The following is a 20,257-nucleotide window of genomic DNA, read 5'->3' on the forward strand; positions in this document are numbered from 1 at the left end:
TTTTCATTGTCTCCAAATAACTTGAGGGGGAAAATGTTATTTCAATAGAGATTCAGTAGAGGGGCACCCTTTACATTTGGTAGAAGAATTCACATTTCACCCTTAATCTCTTCGGGCTCTGACAGAACCTGAGTAAGAAACTTTTAAGAACAGCAGTTTCTAACTTTCTAAAAAGTGGAAATGCCAAAAAAGAGTGACTTTAACAGTGGCCGCGGAGGTCTATGGGAAATGTAGTCCTGACTTCTTGGCTTCCCCGCATGGCACTCTGGGAATGGAATTCGGGGCTCCTTCTGCGCAAGGGCAGCCGTAGCTCCGCCTCCTCATTCGTCTAATCTTGGACTGCAGGGAAGCGCTTTGAGAGAGCCCCCGGGTCTACTCGGAAAGTAAAGGATGCGAGCATGCGGTGAGAGTGCAGGGGAGCTCTCTATGGGAGGGGCGCCCTTGTGTCTAGGGATGGGAGCAAGAAGTCTTTGGGATACCCCTGGTAGACGCCTCGACCAGCCCTCTATCGACATAAGGCCGGTGGGAGTGTGGGGGGAGGTAGGGGGAGATCCCCGGCCCTTCGGCTGCGGTAGCACAAGTGGGTCTGAGCCCAGTCTTGAGTAGGGGCTCTGTACGGTCCTGGGTGTGTAGGGACAGTGTGGTTGGACACACCTGCAGCCCGACTTAGTGTCGGTGGGAGGCAAAGTGCGTCTATAAGGTGGCCCTGAGTGCGGTGAGAGCCGGAGCACGGGAGCCAAAAAAGGCCCGGGTAAATTTCCAGCAGAGGCGATAGAAGGAACCCGGGTAAGATTCGGGTTTCTCATCTCAAAATTGTATTATACGACTCTTCTAGGGGGGTGTTTTGAAACTTGGATCTAAGTCATCACTTTTAAAGTATTTAGACAAGTACCGGGCACTATGCACTGCGTAAATGACAACTGCTTTCGTAGTTAGAAGACACTGTTGTTTTCATTGGACGGTTTATCATAACCTCACAACTACTTAAAATAAACAAACGGACAAAAATTAGAAAACAACCCAGGTTCAGTTTGGTGAAACGATGTGCCCAGGTCACAAGCTAGCAGTGAGGGAGTTTGGATTCAAGGGCAGGTGTGCTTTATTTCCAATCTTAGGCATTGTCTAAATATCACACCTGCCTGAAACCAGCATCGCAGCGTTCACAGCACTAAGCAAAGTGGCCTGTCCCCAAATCCCCAAGGATATAAGGGAAGGTGAATGTAGATGAACTCTGATCATATGTCAGATATAGTCTGGTATTTTTAGTGTCTCTTCAGGTCTCTTGGATCAGAAAGAGGTTCCTAGCCTGTTCAGTATTCTCAGGCTGTCCTTTAAGTCTGATATTATAATGAATTCCAGGACTCTTGGTTTTGCCCCTAAAATGAGTTCTTAGGTCCCAATTATGTTGTCTCATCCTTTGGCGTATGCTGATTCAACTAATCTGTTGCTTTGTGTTAGTCACGAGGAAACATGCATTATTGTTAAATCAATCAAGCAAATTTTATGTTCGCTCAGTAAAAAATTGCAGAATTAAACCCACAGTAATTTCAGAGTCACACAAAGACAAGTGGTACATGATCTTTCTCATTCCTTTTCAAGGTCCAGAGGGTCCCAGGCCTATGGGGAGGATGATCCTCCAACTGGGTTGCTGAGATGTGGGGAGATGAGTGTAGGAGCTGTAAGACAGGATAGATCTCGTGACCTCTATCTTCTTTCTGTCCGCTCAGCTGAACCACAGTTCTGTACACTCTCCCAAGATCCACAGAAAATGAACACACCTCAGGTGAGCTTTTTATTTATTCCCCACTTAGTATTGTAATGGATTTTTGAGTTTTAGAAGGATCCATGTATTAAATGAAAAAGGAGATCTAGAAATATGTCTTGAACAAAAATATACGCTGTTCGACTATCAGCTGTGATGTTTTCTTTCAGCTTTTGGTAGGTAACCTTTGTTAGAGTAGGGTTACGTTCCATCCATGTACCAGGTTGCTAAGATTTCATGTTAGTCATGAATGTGCATTGAATTATCGATTGTCTCTTGTGTATGGATTGGAATAAAACTAAAGCTTATTTGCTTTCATCTGTGAGTACTGTAAACAGTATAACATATTTTCTAATATTAACTTAAATTCCTGTATGGAGCCTAGTTGCTAAAAGTTTGATAAGTTACTTCTTACATATTTTCCTCAGGCCTTTTGCTAATACTATATTCAGGGTTTATGTTTCTGTATCCACAAGTTGGATTAGACTATACTTTTTTGTTTTTCTGTCCAATTATGGTATAATGGTCATAGTCTTATGAAAGTAAATGGAGAACTTTTCTGCTCCTTTTCTTTTCTAGCAATTTAGATGAGAAAGTTGTACTACATGAGGGTTTTTGTGAAATTTTTACATACAGATTTAGACCTTTAGAAGACTTTAGCATAAAGACTCTGGTGTTGACTTATCAGGCATAAGTCTATATTGCATTTGTATTTTTTTCTTTTATTTTCAGATTTATTTATTTGAGAGAGAGAGAAAACATGGGGGAGGGGCAGAGGGAGAGGGAGAGAAAGAATCTCAAGAGGAGTACTTGCTCAGCACAGAGCCCAACACAGGGCTCGATCCCATGACACTAAGGTCATAACCAGAGCTGAAATCAGGAGTCGGATGCTTAACTGACTGAGCCACCCAAGCGCCCCTGTGTTTTTTCTTAATATAATTTTTGATACATTTTCATAGAAAATTGTTCGTTTTATTTACGTTTTTTAATGTATTTTCATGAGCTTGTTGATAGCATTCTATTAGTTTCAAAGTCTTTATCTGTTATACCAGTAATCCCTTTTTTCGATCAGCTTTTAAATTTTATTTTAGCCTAAAGGCTGCTAATCAGAAAAGGACAAAACATGTTCTACTTGGCCCAGTCTGAAATCCGGAATTTCAGGGTCTGAGATTCTTAATATTCTATTCAGGCAGTGAACTCTAAATATTGGGAATTGAGGGACATATACTGGTCCTATTTGTGCTCTCTACCTTTGCCTACCTACCTGTCAGCACCATTTGTTGACAAAAATATACTTCGTCCATTGAATAGTGTTGGCATCTCTGTGGGAAACCAATCCACAATGCATGTAGGGTCTGTTTCTATTCTATGTTCACCTCTGATGATCAGTGTAATCCATTTGCTAATACCAGACTATCTTGATGGGTGTCTCTTTACAGTAATTCTTGAAGTGAGATAATGTAAGTCTTTCAACTTTCTTCTTTTTTTAAATTATTTTGGATAGTCTAGGGCCTTCGCTTCTTTATAGAAAGTTTTGAAAATCTTGTCTGTCTCAAAGACACTTGCTGAGATTTTGATTTTGATTGCACTGAATCCATAGAATCTGTAGTGTAGAGAACAACTTGGGAAGGATTAATATCTTGATCATAATGAATCTTCCAATTCATGGGTACAGTATCTCTCTCCATTCACTTAGGTGATATGGAGGGTGTTGAGGGTTTGGGGTTTGATATAAAAGGATAGTTTTGACTACTTTCCTGAAAAGGATAGTTTTCAGGAAGAACACTGTCTACTGTCTGAAGATACTAGACTAGAAGCAGGAACAATATAGGAGCCTGTTTCTATAATTCTAGCATGAAATGAGGATCATAACAGTGTTAGTTACTTTGTCAAATTCTGGATATAATTTAAGGTAAAGCCAACAATCTGAGAGTGTGTCTTTCTTTTCTACAGCCTTCTAAATAGATCGTGCTGTTAAATTTTCAACTTTACCAATGTGATTAAAATAATCTCCATTTGGTTTTATAAGCTTTTCTCATGAATGAGGTGTGGAACATCTTTTTTTGTTTTGTAATTAATCTATATTTCTTTTTTTGTTGTTATCCCTTACCTGTTTTTCTATTGATGTATTGATTTTAATTACTGTATCCACTATATCATTATAGCCCTTTCTCTGTGATATAAATTGCACAATTTCCCTAAAGTTTTTCGTAATTTTGCCTTACTCATGATTTTTTTTATCATAAAGGCATTTGATTTTTTTTTTAAAGATTGTATTTATTTGAGAAAGAGAGAGACAGCACATGCAAGAGAGAGAGAGTGAGAGAGTACACACGAACAAGGGTGAGGGGTAGAGGGAGAGGGAGAAGCAGGCTCCCCATTGAACAGGGAACCAGCTGTGGGCTTGATCCCAGGGTCCTGGGATCATGACCTGAACCAAAGGCAGATACAACCAACTAAGCCACTCACATACCCCAAGGCATTTGACTTTTATGTTAAATCTAGGAGTTTTTTCATTAATGTTCCTGGATTTTCAGTCATAATTGGGCATTTCCCACTCTAATGTAAAATAATTGTTCTGTGTAGTCTTCTGGAATTTGATTTTATTTTTTACAGTAGATCTGGAATACATTTTGATATTTATCCTGCTCTGTGGTACAAGATAGTAGTCTTTTCCCAGGCAGACATCTAGTTACTCTGTGACATTTTAGTGTCCAGGCTTTCCTCATGCATTTGAATGATGTCACTTGTATTCAAATAGGAAATTTACTCTGCTAATCATTCTTCCTATTACACACTTGGTTCTAGGTCCTGTTCAGTTTAAGTTTGGATGTCTTTTTAGGCTCTCATCACTTCCCTGCTCTGGCCCACGTCTGTGTTTATATTAAGTTATGGCCAACATTATCCTGTTTTGCTTATCTAATACTTTCCTACTCTCTATCTTCCAGAATTTGTTCAAATTTGGGGGGTTTCTGCTGGGACATTTCTCTCTATTCCTCTTTTGTCATACTTTTATATGCTTGCTTCATATTTTACCTGTGTTTTTAAAGGCAGGGAGGTAAATGTGTATGCTCAGTCTATCCCTTGAACTAGATGAATCATGCTTTTAATTATTTTTTCTTTTAATTTCCATTACTCTAATATTTCCAGTTTTTCTTTCTAACATTTCAGAATTCTTTCTCAGCCTTCATGGATTTTCTTTTTCTAATTGCCTCTTAAATTTTGCTATTCCCTTGAATTCTCTACTTAGTCTTTTTTGCTCCTGTTTCTCTGTCCTTTTTGAGCCATCTCTTTTTTCCAATGACTTCAGTTAGCCATCTTAATGACTGATATCTCCTAATTCCTTATTTTCATTTTAGACCTCTGTCTGTTCCAAAATCATGCAACCAACAATGAAATAAATAATTCCACCTATATTTTCAATAGGTATTTTGAGTGCAAACGAAGAACATCTGCCTCACAATGACCCAATCTCTGACTCGTACTTAATTCTTCCAGTCTCTGCAAATGGCATCCATATTTACCCAGTTGTTTGTGCAGCATCTCTGTTAGATAAGTGCACAGGAAAATAATGAGCAGATTTTGTTTCCTGTAAGGATTAATTTCCCATTCTTTATCTTTGCTTTAATATAAGTCATCTCTTAAATTAATTATTTTGTTTTGCTGCTTAAGACATTGTCCACCTTCCACATAGAGCAGTGGCTCCTAACTGGAGGTGATTTGCACCCCAGGAGATGTTTGGCAGTGTTTGGAGATATTTTTGATTGTCACAACTGGGGATGTTGCTGGCATCTGATCAGTAGAAGACAGAGATATTGATAAATACATTAAAATACACAGGACCGTCTTCCACAAAAATAGCATTATCTGGTCCACAGTGTCAGTAGTGCCAAGTTGAAGAAATCCTGTTCTTTTTTTTTTTTTTAATTGTTATTTTAGCCACCATAAAATACATCATTAGTTTGTTTTTTTTGATATTTAAACTTTATTTTTTCAGTGTTCCAAGTTTCATTGTTTATACATCACACGCAGTGCTCCATGCATTACGTGCCCTCCTTAATTCCCACCACCAGGCTTACCCAACCTCCAACCCCTCCCCCTCCAAAATCCTCAGTTTGTTTCTCAGAGTCCGCAGTCTCTCATGGTTTACATTGTTAGTTTTTGATGCAGTGTTCTAAGAGTCATCGTTCATGTACAACACCTAGTGTATTGCATAAATACATATTGTACGTAAACAAAGAAATCCTACTCTAAAGCATTGCTCCTGAAATATGAATCTGGTGGTGTGTAAATACTTCCCTAGTCTCACATGTATTCTCTTCATTAGTTCTCTATTACCCCAGCAGAGATCTCCAGACTGGTATGTGTAGATTCTACCAAGTGCTCAGCATAATCTCTTGGTGTATGGAAAATGCAGACAGGAATCCTATTTATAATAATTTTACCTTAAAAAATAAGGCACTAGTTTTCTCATTATATTAAGTGGCAATATATGTATATAAATTAAAAATAAATATAAATAAATCAGAGCATGAGAATTTTTTTTAACTAATCATGAGTATATCCCTGAAATATAAGACAGAGTTGAGCCATGATAGTCATCCTTTATAGCATTTTGTTTTAAACTCTAAACAGTAAACTCAGTAAGACTTGTTTCCAAAAATTTTTTTCCATGTGCCTGATTCTGGCCCTCAGATTGATCAGAAATGTGCTGTTGCAGGCAACAGTGTCATTCAAGGACGTGACTGTGGAGTTTACCCAGGAGGAGTGGCGACAGATGGACTCTGCTCAGAGGACCCTGTACAGAGATGTGATGCTGGAGAACTATAGCCACCTCGTCTCAGTGGGTGAGCAGATCTTACCACCCTTTTGACTGCATGTTCTAGTTTTCTTTTTTCTTTTTAAAATGTTAATCACTCTTGTTGAGGTGTGTTTAACAGAAAATAAAACTCGGAACTTTTCAGTGTTTAAGTCAATGAGTTTTGAAAAATTGTATAGTAGATTTTTATCATCAAACTCATAATTTGGAATGTTTCCATCACCCCTAAAAGATTCTTGTACCCCTTTGCAGTGAGTCCCCTGTGCCCATCCCTCTTATCTCACTTAACACACTTTCTAATGCAAGCACTTTGCCTCTTCTCAGATTTTGTATAAATAGAATCATAAAGTATATACTCTCTATTGTCTGGCTTCTTTCACTTAGCATAAATGCTTTTGAGCCTCATGGATGTGTGTGTCTTCCTTTCAGTTGATAGATCCAGGGTCTTTCTTCCAGTCTGGGGCTATTATGAATAAAGCTGCTGTGAACATTTATACAAGTCTTTGTATCAACATGTTTTAATTTCCCTTGTGTAAATACCTAGGAGTGAGTTTGCTGGGTCTTCTACTAAGTTTATATGTAACTTCGTAAGAAACTGCCAAATGTTTCCAAGTTGGCTCTACTGTTTTTCATGCCCATGAGCAATGTCTGTGGGTTCTCATTGCTCTTTGGTTACCAACATTTGGTTTGGTAAGTCTTACTATTTTTAACCATTCTACTTAGGATCTAGTTATACCTTACAGTGTTTTAATTTGTATTTCCCTGATGATTAACTATATGGAACCTCTTTTCATGTACTTTTTTTTTTTAACCAATAATAATCCCCTTTATTGGAGGGATCACATTTTCAGCTCCATTTTTTTAGTTTAGTTTTTTGGGCTTTTTCATCTCAGAAGTTCAGACCTCTGTCTAATACATGTTTTTACAAACTTTTTTCCTCTATCTTTGTCTTGCCTTTTTAAGAAGAAAATGTTTTCCAGTTATTACTATTTTATACAAACTTTTGAGGAAACCTTTTAATGATGATAATTGGCACAATTTTATTCTTCAAAAGTTTCCCCTAGTGCTTATATCTTACATAACTATAATATAGCAATGCTAGTAAATAGGCATTGGTACAGTGTGTATGAATAGCTCTATGCCATTTTATCTCGTGTGGAGATTTGTGTAAACACCACAACAATCAAGATATAGAACTGTCTTATTGCCCCAAAGAATTCTTTCATGCTACCTCTTTATAATCATACCCATCCCCTCTCCCACACTATCCCTAATCTCTACCAACTACTAATCCACTCTTCATCTACCTAGTATTCCACTATATGAATATAACATTTATTTAGCCATTCATCTGTTGGAAGACATTTTATTATAAATAAAGCTGCTGTGAACATTCATGTTCAAGTTTTTGTGTGAACATAAATTATTATTCTCTGGAATAAATGCCTAGGAGTATGATTGGGGTTATATGGTAAGTATGTTTCACTCTTTAAGAAACTGCCAAACTATTTTTCAGAATGGCTGCACCATTTTGCATTTCTACCAGCAATATATGACAAATCTACTTACTCCCTATTTTTCCTAGTATTTGGTGTGATAACTATTTTTTTAAATAGTGATTGTAATGGGTATATAGTGTAGCTCAACATGGTCTTAATTTGCATCTCATTGATGGCTAAAGATGTTAAATATTTCTAATACTCCTATGCCATCTATGTATCCTTAGGAAAGTGTCTGTTTATGGCTTATATGCATTTTTTCCATCTTTACTGCTATATAAGGACAAAAATTATATATTTTAGCTGTACAACTTGATATTTTGATATATGTACACATTCTGAGTCAATTGCCACAATCAAGCTAAATAACATATCCATGACCTGACCTAGTTACCTTTGTTTTCTTTGTGGTGAGAACACTTAAAATCTGCCATCTTGGCAAATTTCTGGTAAACAATACAGTATTTTTAACTATCCTCAGATTGCTGTATGTATAGATCTTCATAACTTACTCCTCTTGCATAACTGAACTTTGTAACCATTCACCAACATCTCCCCATTCCCCATCTCCCCAGCCCCTGGCAACCACCATTCTACTTTCTTTCTATGAGTTTGACTCTTTTAGATCCACCAACATCCATATTTGTCTTTCTCTGTCTGGTTTATTTCATTTAGCATAATGCCTTCAAGATTCATCCATGTTGGGGCAAATGTCAGGATTTCCTTCCCCTTTTTTGGCTGCATAATCTTCCTCTGTGTGTGTGTGTGTGTGTGTGTGTGTACACATCTTTAATCATTTATCCATCAACAGTTAGATTGTGTCTTGGCTATTGTGAATAGAGGAGGAGAAGGAGGAGGAGGAGGAAAGAAAGAAAGACATCTTAGATTAGTAATTTCTTTCTTCTTTCTATTAGGTGCACTTAATGCTATAAACTCTTCTCTGAGTACTGCTTAACTTCATTATACAAATTTATTTTCATTTAAAGATATTTTCAGAATTTCCATTGTGACTTATTTAGTGCATTATTTAGAAGTATGCTGGTTAATTTCCAAATATTTAGGAATACTCCTGCTGTCTGACTGTACTTGATTTCCTATCTACTTCTAGTGTAATATGAGAACATATTGTTTTAACTTGTACACATTTAAATTTGTTAAAATATGGTATGTGACCTAGAATGTGTTCTCTTTTGGTGAATGTTTCATGTATACTTCAAGCGAATGTGTACTCTTCTGTTGTTGAAATAACCTATGTGGATAGGTCCAAGTTGGTCACTAGTGATGTTCAAGTCATCTATATCCTTAGGAATCTGCCTTCCTAATCTATCAGTGTTGACAGTGTAGAGCTTAATGCTCCAAATCTAACAGTGAGTTTTGTCTATTTCTTTTCTGTTTTATCAGTTTTTGCCCCATATATTTTCAAGCTCTGTTTTTAGGTACATAAATACCTAGAACTGTTAGGTCTTCTTACAGAGTCAACCCCTTATCAACCCCTTATCAGTAGGTAATGCCCTGGTAATATGTGTGATGTTTGGTAATCTTCCATGTTTTGAAGTGTTCTTTCTGTGAGGTTAATACAGTTCAATTTTTTTTTTCTTTGATAAGTGTTAGCATGATATATTTTTCTTTATCTTTTACTTTTTAATCTATCTGAGTCTTTGCATATAAAGTGTGTTTCTTATAGTCAGCATAGAGTTCCCTTCTACCTTTCTTTTTTTTATCCTATCTGACAGCCTCTTTTATTTGGTATTTTTAGACCATTCACATTTGTGGTGACTAATTGATGTAGTTGGATTAAATTTTTTGTAACTTTTCTAGTCATTGAATTTGTTCGTTGGTTTCCCCACCAATTCCTTTTTCCTTTTTGCCTTCTTTGCTTCCAAGAACATTTTATATGAATCCATTTTATTCTTCCTCTTGATGTATCATTTATACTTCTGTTTAAAATCTTTATAGTGGTTGCTTGTTATTGACATTAAATATTTTTAAAAGTAATCTGTGTCCATTCTACAACACCATAACCATACCACTTAACATATAGTGCACATATTTTATACAGAGTTAGGTTCTGAGATCACTAGCCAATCTCTTTCCTTTGTTATACTGTCCAAAGTCTTCATATGTTTGCTTTATATATTATATCTAGGATTTCACATGGATTTAAGGAAAGGTACAGAGTGATGTCTAACTAATTGTATCTGGAACCATCAGCCTCTGAAATTTTCACACTTAAGAATTGCCTTTAAATTTAGTGTGATTTTCTTTTTTAAGATTTTATTTATTTTGACAGACAGAGATCACAAGTAGGCAGAGAGGCAGGCAGAGAGAGAAAGGGAAGCAGGCTCCCTGCTGAGCAGAGAGCCCGATGCGGGGCTCGATCCCAGGACCCTGGGATCATGACCTGAGCAGAAAGGCTGAGGCTTTAACCCACTAGCTACCCAGGTGCCCCAAATTTAGTGTGATTTTTAAGTATGGGAAAAATTTATGTAGTTCAAAAACCCAAACTGTGTTAAAAGGTATATTCAGAGTTTTCTCATTTCCATTCTTTTTTTTTTTTTTTTAAGATTTTATTTATTTATTTGTCAGAGAGAGAGAGGGAGAGAGAGCGAGCACAGGCAGACAGAATGGCAGGCAGAGGCAGAGGGAGAAGCAGGCTCCCTGATGAGCAAGGAGCCCGATGTGGGACTCGATCCCAGGACGCTGGGATCATGACCTGAGCCGAAGGCAGCTGCTTAACCAACTGAGCCACCCAGGCGTCCCTCTCATTTCCATTCTTGTCCCCTCTGTTCATTTCCCTCCTGTCCTACTTTTATTGCTTTCTGATTTTTCTTCCAGTGTTTCCTTTTTGCAAATATAAGTAATTACATAATTCCTGTCTCCCTTTCTTTCTCCCACACACTATTCTGTTTCTCTCTTTTTGACTTTATACTGATTACTCATTATTTGTGTGTAAGCTCTTATCTATATTTTGAATACATGGTCTTCACTTGTGGGTGGATGCAACCCAAGTTTATTAACTAGTCAATGATGAACATTTGGGTTTTTATATTTTACAGTTATTACCAGCAATGCTATAATGAATAACCTTGTGCATACATTATTTTCTAACTGTGCAGGTATAGCTTTAAGATAAATTCCTAGAGATGAAATTGTTGGGGAAAAGCTAATGTATCTGAAATATTTAGAGCCCCAAATTTATATTTCTTAAAAATAAATGTGATTGTATTACTATTTTACTTAGAACACTCACTGGCTTTTGATTGCTTAAAAATTTCAGAATACGGCTCCAAGAAAATATATTCTCTTGATTCTCTTCCACATCTTGTACTATGTGCCCTCTTGTTTTCTTTGTTGCAACCTTACTGATCAGTTTTTAGGACCTGGTGCTCAGTGTCTTCATTTCTTACAAGGATCTTGGTACTTGCTTTTATCTCTGTTTGGAATGCTTATATTTCCTTATTTCAGTTACTCCTACACTTCCCTTAAAGATTTTCTCAAGCCTTGTTTTATCTTAACATTTCTTTTTCTTTGAGTTTGAAAACTTTCATGAAAATAGTAAATAATCCAGTGAACCCCTCCCCACCCAGCTTCAACAAATAGCACACATTTTTTTATGGAAAATTTATTGAGCTCCCTGAAGTCAAGTATTGCTATTAGAAATATTGCATTGTATGTTTTTGATTCCTTGTGCTTACCAAATTTGCAGATTTACATTTGTTTATGTAATTTAATTGTAATTTGCCCAAGAATGCTGAGCTTCCTGAAAGGAAACATTCTGTATTTTGTTCATAATTACTTTTCTAGTACTTAGTCAAGTACTTGACTGAGTGTTCAGACTACCCTAGGAAAAGGCTGTGCTATTAAATAGTTGGAGAATTGCACAGGTGTCCCCAAATAGGGAGTATTAAGTAAATAGTTACATTTTAATTCTATTTCTTCAAGATCACATACTGTAACCTATAAAAGAAGGAGATACACTAGAAGATATAAATTAAGGATTTGTTTTAGTGACTTGATACACAATTTGTACAAGCTAAAGGAGTGCTAAGACAAATTTATAGCACTAAATGTTTACATTAGAAAAGAGAAAATGTCTCAAATCAGTAGTGTATATAATTTCACATTAAGAAAGTATAAAAGAGCATGGTAAACCCAACTTCAGCAGAAGAAAAACTCAGTGGAAATCAATGAAATTGGAAACAGAAAAACAATAAACAAAAACCAGTGATAGAAGACGATGAAAAGAATAATAAAACAAACCTCTAATAACAGTGAATGAGATAAGAGAACACAAATGGTCAATATGACAAACAAAATAAGGATATAAAAAACACAACACCGACAAGACTCCAAAATTATAATAAGAGAATATTGTAGAGAACTCTATACACATAAATCTGACAAGTTAGATAAAATGGACTAATTAGTAGGAAAGCAAAAATACCACAATGAACCCAACAATGATAATTTAAATCGTCCTATAACCATTAAAGAAACTGATTTTGTAATTTAAATACAAAAGAAAGAAAAGGACCAGATATTTTTGCTAGAGAACTATTCCAAACATTAAAAGAAAAATAAACACAATTTCCACACAATCTCTTCCAGAAAATAGAAAAGGAGAGAACAATTTCAAATTAATTTTATGAGGTCAGCATTATTCTGATGTGGATACTAAGACAAAGATAGTACAAAACTATAGACCGATTTCTCTCGTGAAAGAGATGTAAAACTACTTTTAAAATATTAGCAAATGGAATTTAGCAATAAATAAAAAGGATTATGTGACATGACCAAGTAAGGGTTATTCCAAGTTTGCAAGACTGATTCAGTGTTCAAAAATCAGTCAGTGTGGTCTACCACATTAGTGGGTAAATAAAAAAAACTGCAGAATTACAGCAGTAGATACAAAAAATATTTTTTGACAAAATTGAACATCCATTCATAAGAAATACTCTCTGAATACTAGAAGTAGAGGAGAGTTTCCTCAAACTGATGAAGAATGTCTGTAAAAGACCTCCTCCTGAGTAATATCATCTGGTGAAAGACTGGATGCTTTCTAAGATTGGAAACAAGGCAAATATGTCTGCTCTCACCACTCCCAAGAAAGTTTACCAAGGTCCCAGCATAAAAGAACATATAAAAATATTTTATAAACCAGCAACTGATAATAAGAAAACAAAGTAAAATACAATGCCATTTGCCACCACTCAAAATAATGAAATACTAAGGTATAAATTAAACAAAACTTGTACAGGGCTTTTATGCTGAAAACTATATAACCCTGATGAAAAAAATCAAAGTTCTAAATCAGTGTATATAGTTTGTTTAGGGATTGCAACACAGTAAAGATATTAACTCTTCAGAATAGGTACATTAAATGATACATTAAATGTAAATGTTAAGCCAAGCAAGATTTAAAAAAGCACAACAGCATTATTCCAAATTTATATGTGAAGCCAAAGTAACCAGAACAGATAAAACAATGTTGAACAAGAAATATAATGTGGGAAGCATCACTATCTGAATTAAAGAACCCAGAAATTGACCCCTGAAAATACAGCTAACTGATTTTTGAGAAAGGAAAAGACAGTTCAATGGGAGAAAAACAATGGTACAAAGCAAATGGATATCCACAGGCAAAAATAAATAAATAAATAAATATATATATATATATATATATATATCGACTTAGACATAACTATACAGATATTAACTCAAAATGTACTGTAAATTTAAATGTAAAATGACATAATCTTTAAAATTTGGAGAAAATTTTTGGACCAAAAACTTGGTGAAGCATTCTTAGATATAACAACAAAAACACTGATAAAAATTGAACTTCATCAAAATTAAAAATTTAGACCTTGGAAAAACCTTATACAGAGGGTGAGAAGACAAGTCACTGATAAGTGTGAAAATGTGCAAATCATATATTTGACAAAGAACTCATTATAAACTCAAAAAATTCAATAGTAAAAAAAAAATTAAAGGAAGGAAGGAGGGGAACACTTCCAAAATCATTTTATGAGACCAGCATTACTCTAATACCAAAACCAGACAAAAACACCCCAAGAAGGAAAATTAGAGGCCAATATCCTTGATGAAATATATGCAGAGTCCTCAACAAAATGTTAGCAAACTAAATTCATCAATACACTGAAAAATCACATAGCATGATCAAGGAGAATTTATTCCAGAGATGCAAGGATGGGAATGGTTCAATATCTGCAAGTCAATCATTAAGATATGTCACATGAACAAAATAAAGGATATAAAAATCATGTAATTATATTAGTATGCAGAAAAAGCATCTGACAAAACTCAGCATGCACTTATGATAACAATTCTCAACGAAATGGGTACAGAGGGAATGTATCTAAACATAATGAAGGCCACATATGACAAGTCCACAGTTAACATCATAGTGAATGGTGAAAAGCTAAAAGTTTTTCCTCTAAGATTAGGAACAAGGATGCCTACTCTCACCATTTTTATTTAACATCCTCTTGCAGGTCCTAGCCACAGCAGTTTGGCTAGAAGAAGAAATAAAAGGCATCCAAATTGGTTAGGAAGAAGTAAAACTGTCACTGTTTGCAGATGACATGAAACTATACATAGAAAAGACTAAAGACTCTGGAAAAACTGGTACCTTAATTCAATAAAGCTGCAGAATATAAAAAATCACTATGTAGAAATCTGTTGTGTTTCTGTACACAAATCTACTGTTAGAAGGGGGAAAAAAATCACAGTTACAATAAAATTTTTAAAAAAGAATAAAATACCTAGGAATAAATTTAACCAAGGAGGTGAAAGACACACCATACACGGACAACAAAAAGACATTGTATACTGACAACAATAAGACATTGATGCAAAAATTGAAGAGAAATAAATGGAAAGATATTCTGTGCTTATGGAATGGAAGAATCGATATTGTTCAAATAGCCCACACTACCCAAAGCAGTCTGCAGATTCAGTGCACTCACTATCAAAATTCCAATGACCTTTTTCACAGAACTAGAAGAAACAATTCTAAAATTTGTATGGAACCACAAAAGACCCCAAATCGCCAAAGCAGTCTTGAGAAAGAACAAAGCTAGAGGCATCACATAACATTTGACTTTGGAAACCAAAGAGGCCAGATTTCCTGAGTCCTTACAATCAGTGGAACTTAACACCTGAAACATTAAAAATCAGTGGCCTAACATCTGGGAGAACAGGGGGATGAGAGGAAACTGAGTCCCCACCCAAACAGCCCTGCAGTGATATAGCATAGGAGTAGTGGTTTGAAAATAGCCTGGGGTATATCAGATGAAGATTTATTTACTAGTCTCAGAGCCTGTGCTGGTGGGACAGGAATCATTCAGTGACTTCTCCAGGAATAAAGGAGTTGGCAGGCACCATTTCCCTCCGCCACCCCACCCCCAGCATAGCAACCTGTGGGAACCAGCACAGTGCCAATACTCACTAACTTGCTAACAGTGCCCACTTCACTCCCATTCCCCTATGAACATGTGACTTCCAGCAAGGCCTCAGCACCAGCTCTTTTTCCACAGAGGACCCTCCCAAACCTTTTGTTAACACTGTGCATCCTACCTTCAACCTCCACAGAGGTTGCTTCTGCAGATCCACCCCCCTCCAATACACTCCTGGCCAGAGCCCATCCAAAGTACTGTGACAGGGCTGGCAGAATGTAAGCAACCACAGCAACAGGGAGAAAGACAACCACTGGGGGAAGATACCTGGTCTACTACAGGTCCCACCTACCAAGGAAAACTTCTTGGGGGACAAAACAGGGAAAGTGTCCTGCACTTCAGTACTATTGCATCTCTAGCAAATAACTGGTCTGACTCTCATCAAGCCTAAGGCAGCCCCAAAGTGATCACTATCACCACAGCAACTAACCCTGCCTACAGGGTTAGTAGAGAGATGTTGAAGACAACTGTCCAAGGAAAAAGTGCCTCAGCCACAAAAGAAAACACAAGCAACACACGTAGGAGACACCTACTAGGTTCTCGTGACCAAGGGACACTCCACTGCAGGGCACTATAGAGTCTCTTTATCATAAGGCAACTACTTTTAAGGGCAGGAAATGCAGCTAACTTTCCTAACACATAGAAACTACACAGAAAGTTAGTCAAAATGAGGACACGGAAGCATATGTCTTAAATGAGAAGACAAGACAAATCGCAGCAAGAGACATAAACAAAATGAAGATAATTAATATGCCTGATAGAGAAATTAAAATAATGGTCATAGAATTACTCAAAGGATTTGATAAAAGAATAGAGGACCTAAGAGCTACCTTAACAAAGAGGTAGAAAACATACAAAAGAACCAATCAAAGAAGAACTCAATAAATGAAATTAAAAATCACTAGAAGGAATGAAGTAGACTAAAGGAGGCAGAAGAACGGATGAGCAACCTGGAGGAAAGCAATCAAGCTGAACAGGTGAGAGAGAAAAAACTAATACAAAATGAAAATAGATTTAGGGAACTTGGCAACAACTTGAAGCATATTAACACTCCTGTTATATGGATACTCTATAACTCTATAGAGTGTATATACTCTATAAGAGTATACTCCTATAAGAGACTTATTTCAGAACTAAAGACACGGGGCACCTGGGTAACTCAGTTAGGCTTCTACCTCCAGCTCAGGTCACAATCCCAGAGTCCTGGGATCGACCCCTGCATCAAACTCCGAGCCCACTTCTCCATCTCCCTCTGCCTGCCAGTCCCCCTGCTTGTGCACTCATGCTCCCTCACATGTGGTCTCTCTCCCTCTCTGTCAAATAAGTGAATAAAATCTTTAAGAAAAGAAGAACTAAAGACACATGTAGCTTGAAAGTAAAGGGATGGAAAAGTATTTATCACACAAATAGATATGAAAAGAAAGCTGAGGTAGAAATACTTATTTGGACAAAATAGACTATTTACTTAATACATGGATAGTCAATATATACTATTGTATTTGTCTTTTTAGCTTATATTTAAATTATAGTTATTTAATATACAGAATATTAGTTTCATGTGTATGATATAGTGATTTACCATTTCCATACAACACCTGATACTCATCACAACAAATGCACTTCCTAGGCCCCATCACCTATTTAACCGATCTCTCCACCCACATCCATTCTGGTAACCAGTAAGAAAAGAGATTTTTTTTTTTTAAGATTTTATTTATGTGTCAGAGAGAGAGAGAAAGAGAACAAGCAGGGGGAGCAGCAGGCAGAGGGGGAAGTAGGCTTCCCACCAAGCAAGGAACGCAGTGCGGTACTCAACCCCAGGACTGTGGGACCATGACCTGAGCCAAAGGCAGATGCTTAACCGACTGAGCCACCTAGAAAGAAAGAAAAAAGATTTTAAAACAAAAACTGTTTTTTTGTAAGGACGTAATATCATTTATAAGGGAACAACCCAATAAGAATTTATAACAATATGCACCAACACAGAAGCACCCAATACATAAAGCTCATGATAATAAACATAAAGTAATTGGTGTAGTAATACAATAATATTAGGAGACTTTAATACTCAGTTACATCAATGAATAGATCAAACAGAAGATCAACAAGTGGCTTTAAATGACACATCAGCCAGATGGATCTGATATATAGTCAGAACATTCCACCCTAAAACAGCAGAATACACATTCTTTTCAAGGGCACATGAAACATTCTCCCAGAATAGATCACATATTAGGACATAAAACAAACCTCAACAAATTCAAAAAGACTAAAGTCATACCATGTCTTTTCTGATCATGGTACTTTGAAAATCAAACAGAAGAAAGAGTCTGGAAAGAGCAAAACTACATGGAAGTTAAGTGACATGATACTAAACAATGAGTATGTCAACTAAGAAATCAAGGAGGAAAACAAAAAATACATGGAGACAAACAAAAATATAATTATAATGGTCCAAAATCTTCAGGTCAAAGCAAAAGTGGTTTTGAGAGGTGAGTTTATAACAATACAGACCCACCTCAGGAAGCAAGAAAAATCTCAAAAAACTACCCTTACACCTAAAGGAGCTAGAAAAAGAACAAACAAAACCTCAAACCAGTAAAAGGAAGGAAATAAATATTAGAGCAGAAATAAACTTAATAGAAACTAAAAACAAACAAACAAAAAAAAACAAAAACCAGTAGAACAGATCAATAAAACACAGAGCTGGTTCTTTGAAAAAATGAACAGAATTGATAAACCTTTATACAGATTCATCAAAAGAGAAAGAACTCAAATAAACAAAATCAGACATGAAAGAGGAGAAATACATCTAACACCACAAAAACTTAAGCATTTGGGAAGACCTATTACCAGCAGTGAAATTGAATAAGTAATCAAAAACCCCCAACAAACAAAAGTCCAAGAACAGATGGCTTCACAGGCAAATTTTACCAAACATTTAAAGAAGAGTTAATACCTATTCTTTAAAAAAAAAAAAAAAAGGAAGGAAGGAAAACTTCCAAATTCATTGCAAGAGGCCAGCATTTGCCCTGACACCAAAAACAAAGTCTCCACATAAGAAAGAGAAAATAAGATCTGAAGTATGATATAGATGCAAAAGACCCAGACAAAATATTAGCAAATCAAATCAAACAATACATAAAAATATCATCCACCACAATCAAGTGGAATTTATTCCTGGGTTTCAAGGGTGGCTCAGTATTCACAAATCAATCAATGTGATACATCCCATCAATATGGGAAAGGACATAAACTGTAGGAACATTTCAATATTTGCAGAAAAAGCATTTGACAAGATACAACATCCATTCGTGATTGAAAAAAAAAAACCTTAACATAGTAGATTTAGAGGGAACATACCTCGAAATAATAAAGGCCATATATGAAACACCCACAGCTAATAACATCATTCTCAATGGGGAAAAACTAAGAGCTTTTCTCCCAAGGTTAGGAACAAGACAAGAATGTCCACTCTCACCACTTTTGTTCAGCATACTACTGGAACTCTTAATGACAGCAACAAAGCAAAAAAAAGGAATAAGAGGCATCCACATTCATAAGGAAAAAGTAAAACTTCGACTATTTGCAGATTACATGACTCTATATATAGAAAACCCCAAAAAACTCAAACCAAAAACAAACCTGCTAAAACTGATAAATGAATACAGTAAGGTGGCAGGATAATAAATCAATATACAGAAATTCACTGCATTTCTATACCCTAATAATGAAGTGGCAGAAAGAGAAATTAAGCAAACGATCTCATTTATAATTGCACCAAAAAGAATAAAATACATAGGAATAAACTTAACCCTGGACGTGAAAAGACCTATACTATGAAAACTATAAAACATTTATGAAGGAAATTGAAGAGGACACAAACAAATGCAAAGATATTCCATGTTCATGGTCTGAAAGAAAAAATACTGTTAAAATATACATACTACCCAAAACAATCTACAGATTTAATGTTATCCCTACCAAAACACCAAGCATTTTTCACAGAACTAGAATGATCCTAATGTTTGTATGGAACCATAAAAGACCCCAAATAGCCAAAGCAGTGTTGAAAAAGTAGAACAAAACTGGAGATATCACAATTCCAGATATCAAGTTCTATTACATGATGCTGTAGTAATCAAAACAGTATGATACAGGCACAAAAATAGACACATAGATAGAAGAGAATATTGAGCCCAGAAATGAACCCACATTAACATGGTTAGTAATGATCAACAAAAGCAAGAACATGCAATGGAAAAAAGACAATCTCTTCAACAAATGATGCTGGGAAAAGTAGACAGCAATATGCAAAAGAATGAAACTGGACCATTTTCACCATACACAATAATACTTAAGATGGTTTAAGGATCTAGACATGAGACTTGAAACCATAAAAATCCTGGAAGAGAACACGGGCAGTAATTTCTTTGACATTGGCCATAGCAACATCTTTCCAGATAGGTCTCCTGAGACAAGGGAAATAAAAGTAAAAATAAACTTGGGACTACATCAAAATAAAAAGTTTCTGCACAACAAATGAAAAAAATCAACAAAACTAAAAGGCAACCTACTGAATGGGAGAAGGTATTTGCAAATGATAGGGCTGATAAAGGGTTAGTCTTCAAAATCTATAAAGAACTTATAAAACTCAACACCCAAAAAACGATCCAATTAAAAAATGGGCAGAAGACTT

The 20,257-nt window shown here is 36.0% G+C and overlaps 1 protein-coding gene across 1 annotated transcript in view; it reads left to right on the top strand.

Annotated features, from left to right (window-relative positions):
• Positions 1-311: 311 nt before the first annotated feature.
• Positions 312-20,257, top strand: part of ZNF782 (zinc finger protein 782) — a 36,930-nt gene continuing 16,984 nt past the window's right edge. The window contains exons 1-3 of the mRNA XM_032840577.1: positions 312-403; positions 1,728-1,783; positions 6,483-6,609. Of these exons, the coding sequence (XP_032696468.1) occupies positions 391-403; positions 1,728-1,783; positions 6,483-6,609 (196 nt within the window). The 5' untranslated portion in view covers positions 312-390. The remainder of the gene's footprint in view (positions 404-1,727; positions 1,784-6,482; positions 6,610-20,257) is intronic.

Source organism: Lontra canadensis, unplaced genomic scaffold (assembly GCF_010015895.1).
Source record: "Lontra canadensis isolate GAN:19392208 unplaced genomic scaffold, GSC_riverotter_1.0 scaffold113, whole genome shotgun sequence".
In the NCBI taxonomy this organism is placed as follows: domain Eukaryota; kingdom Metazoa; phylum Chordata; class Mammalia; order Carnivora; family Mustelidae; genus Lontra; species Lontra canadensis.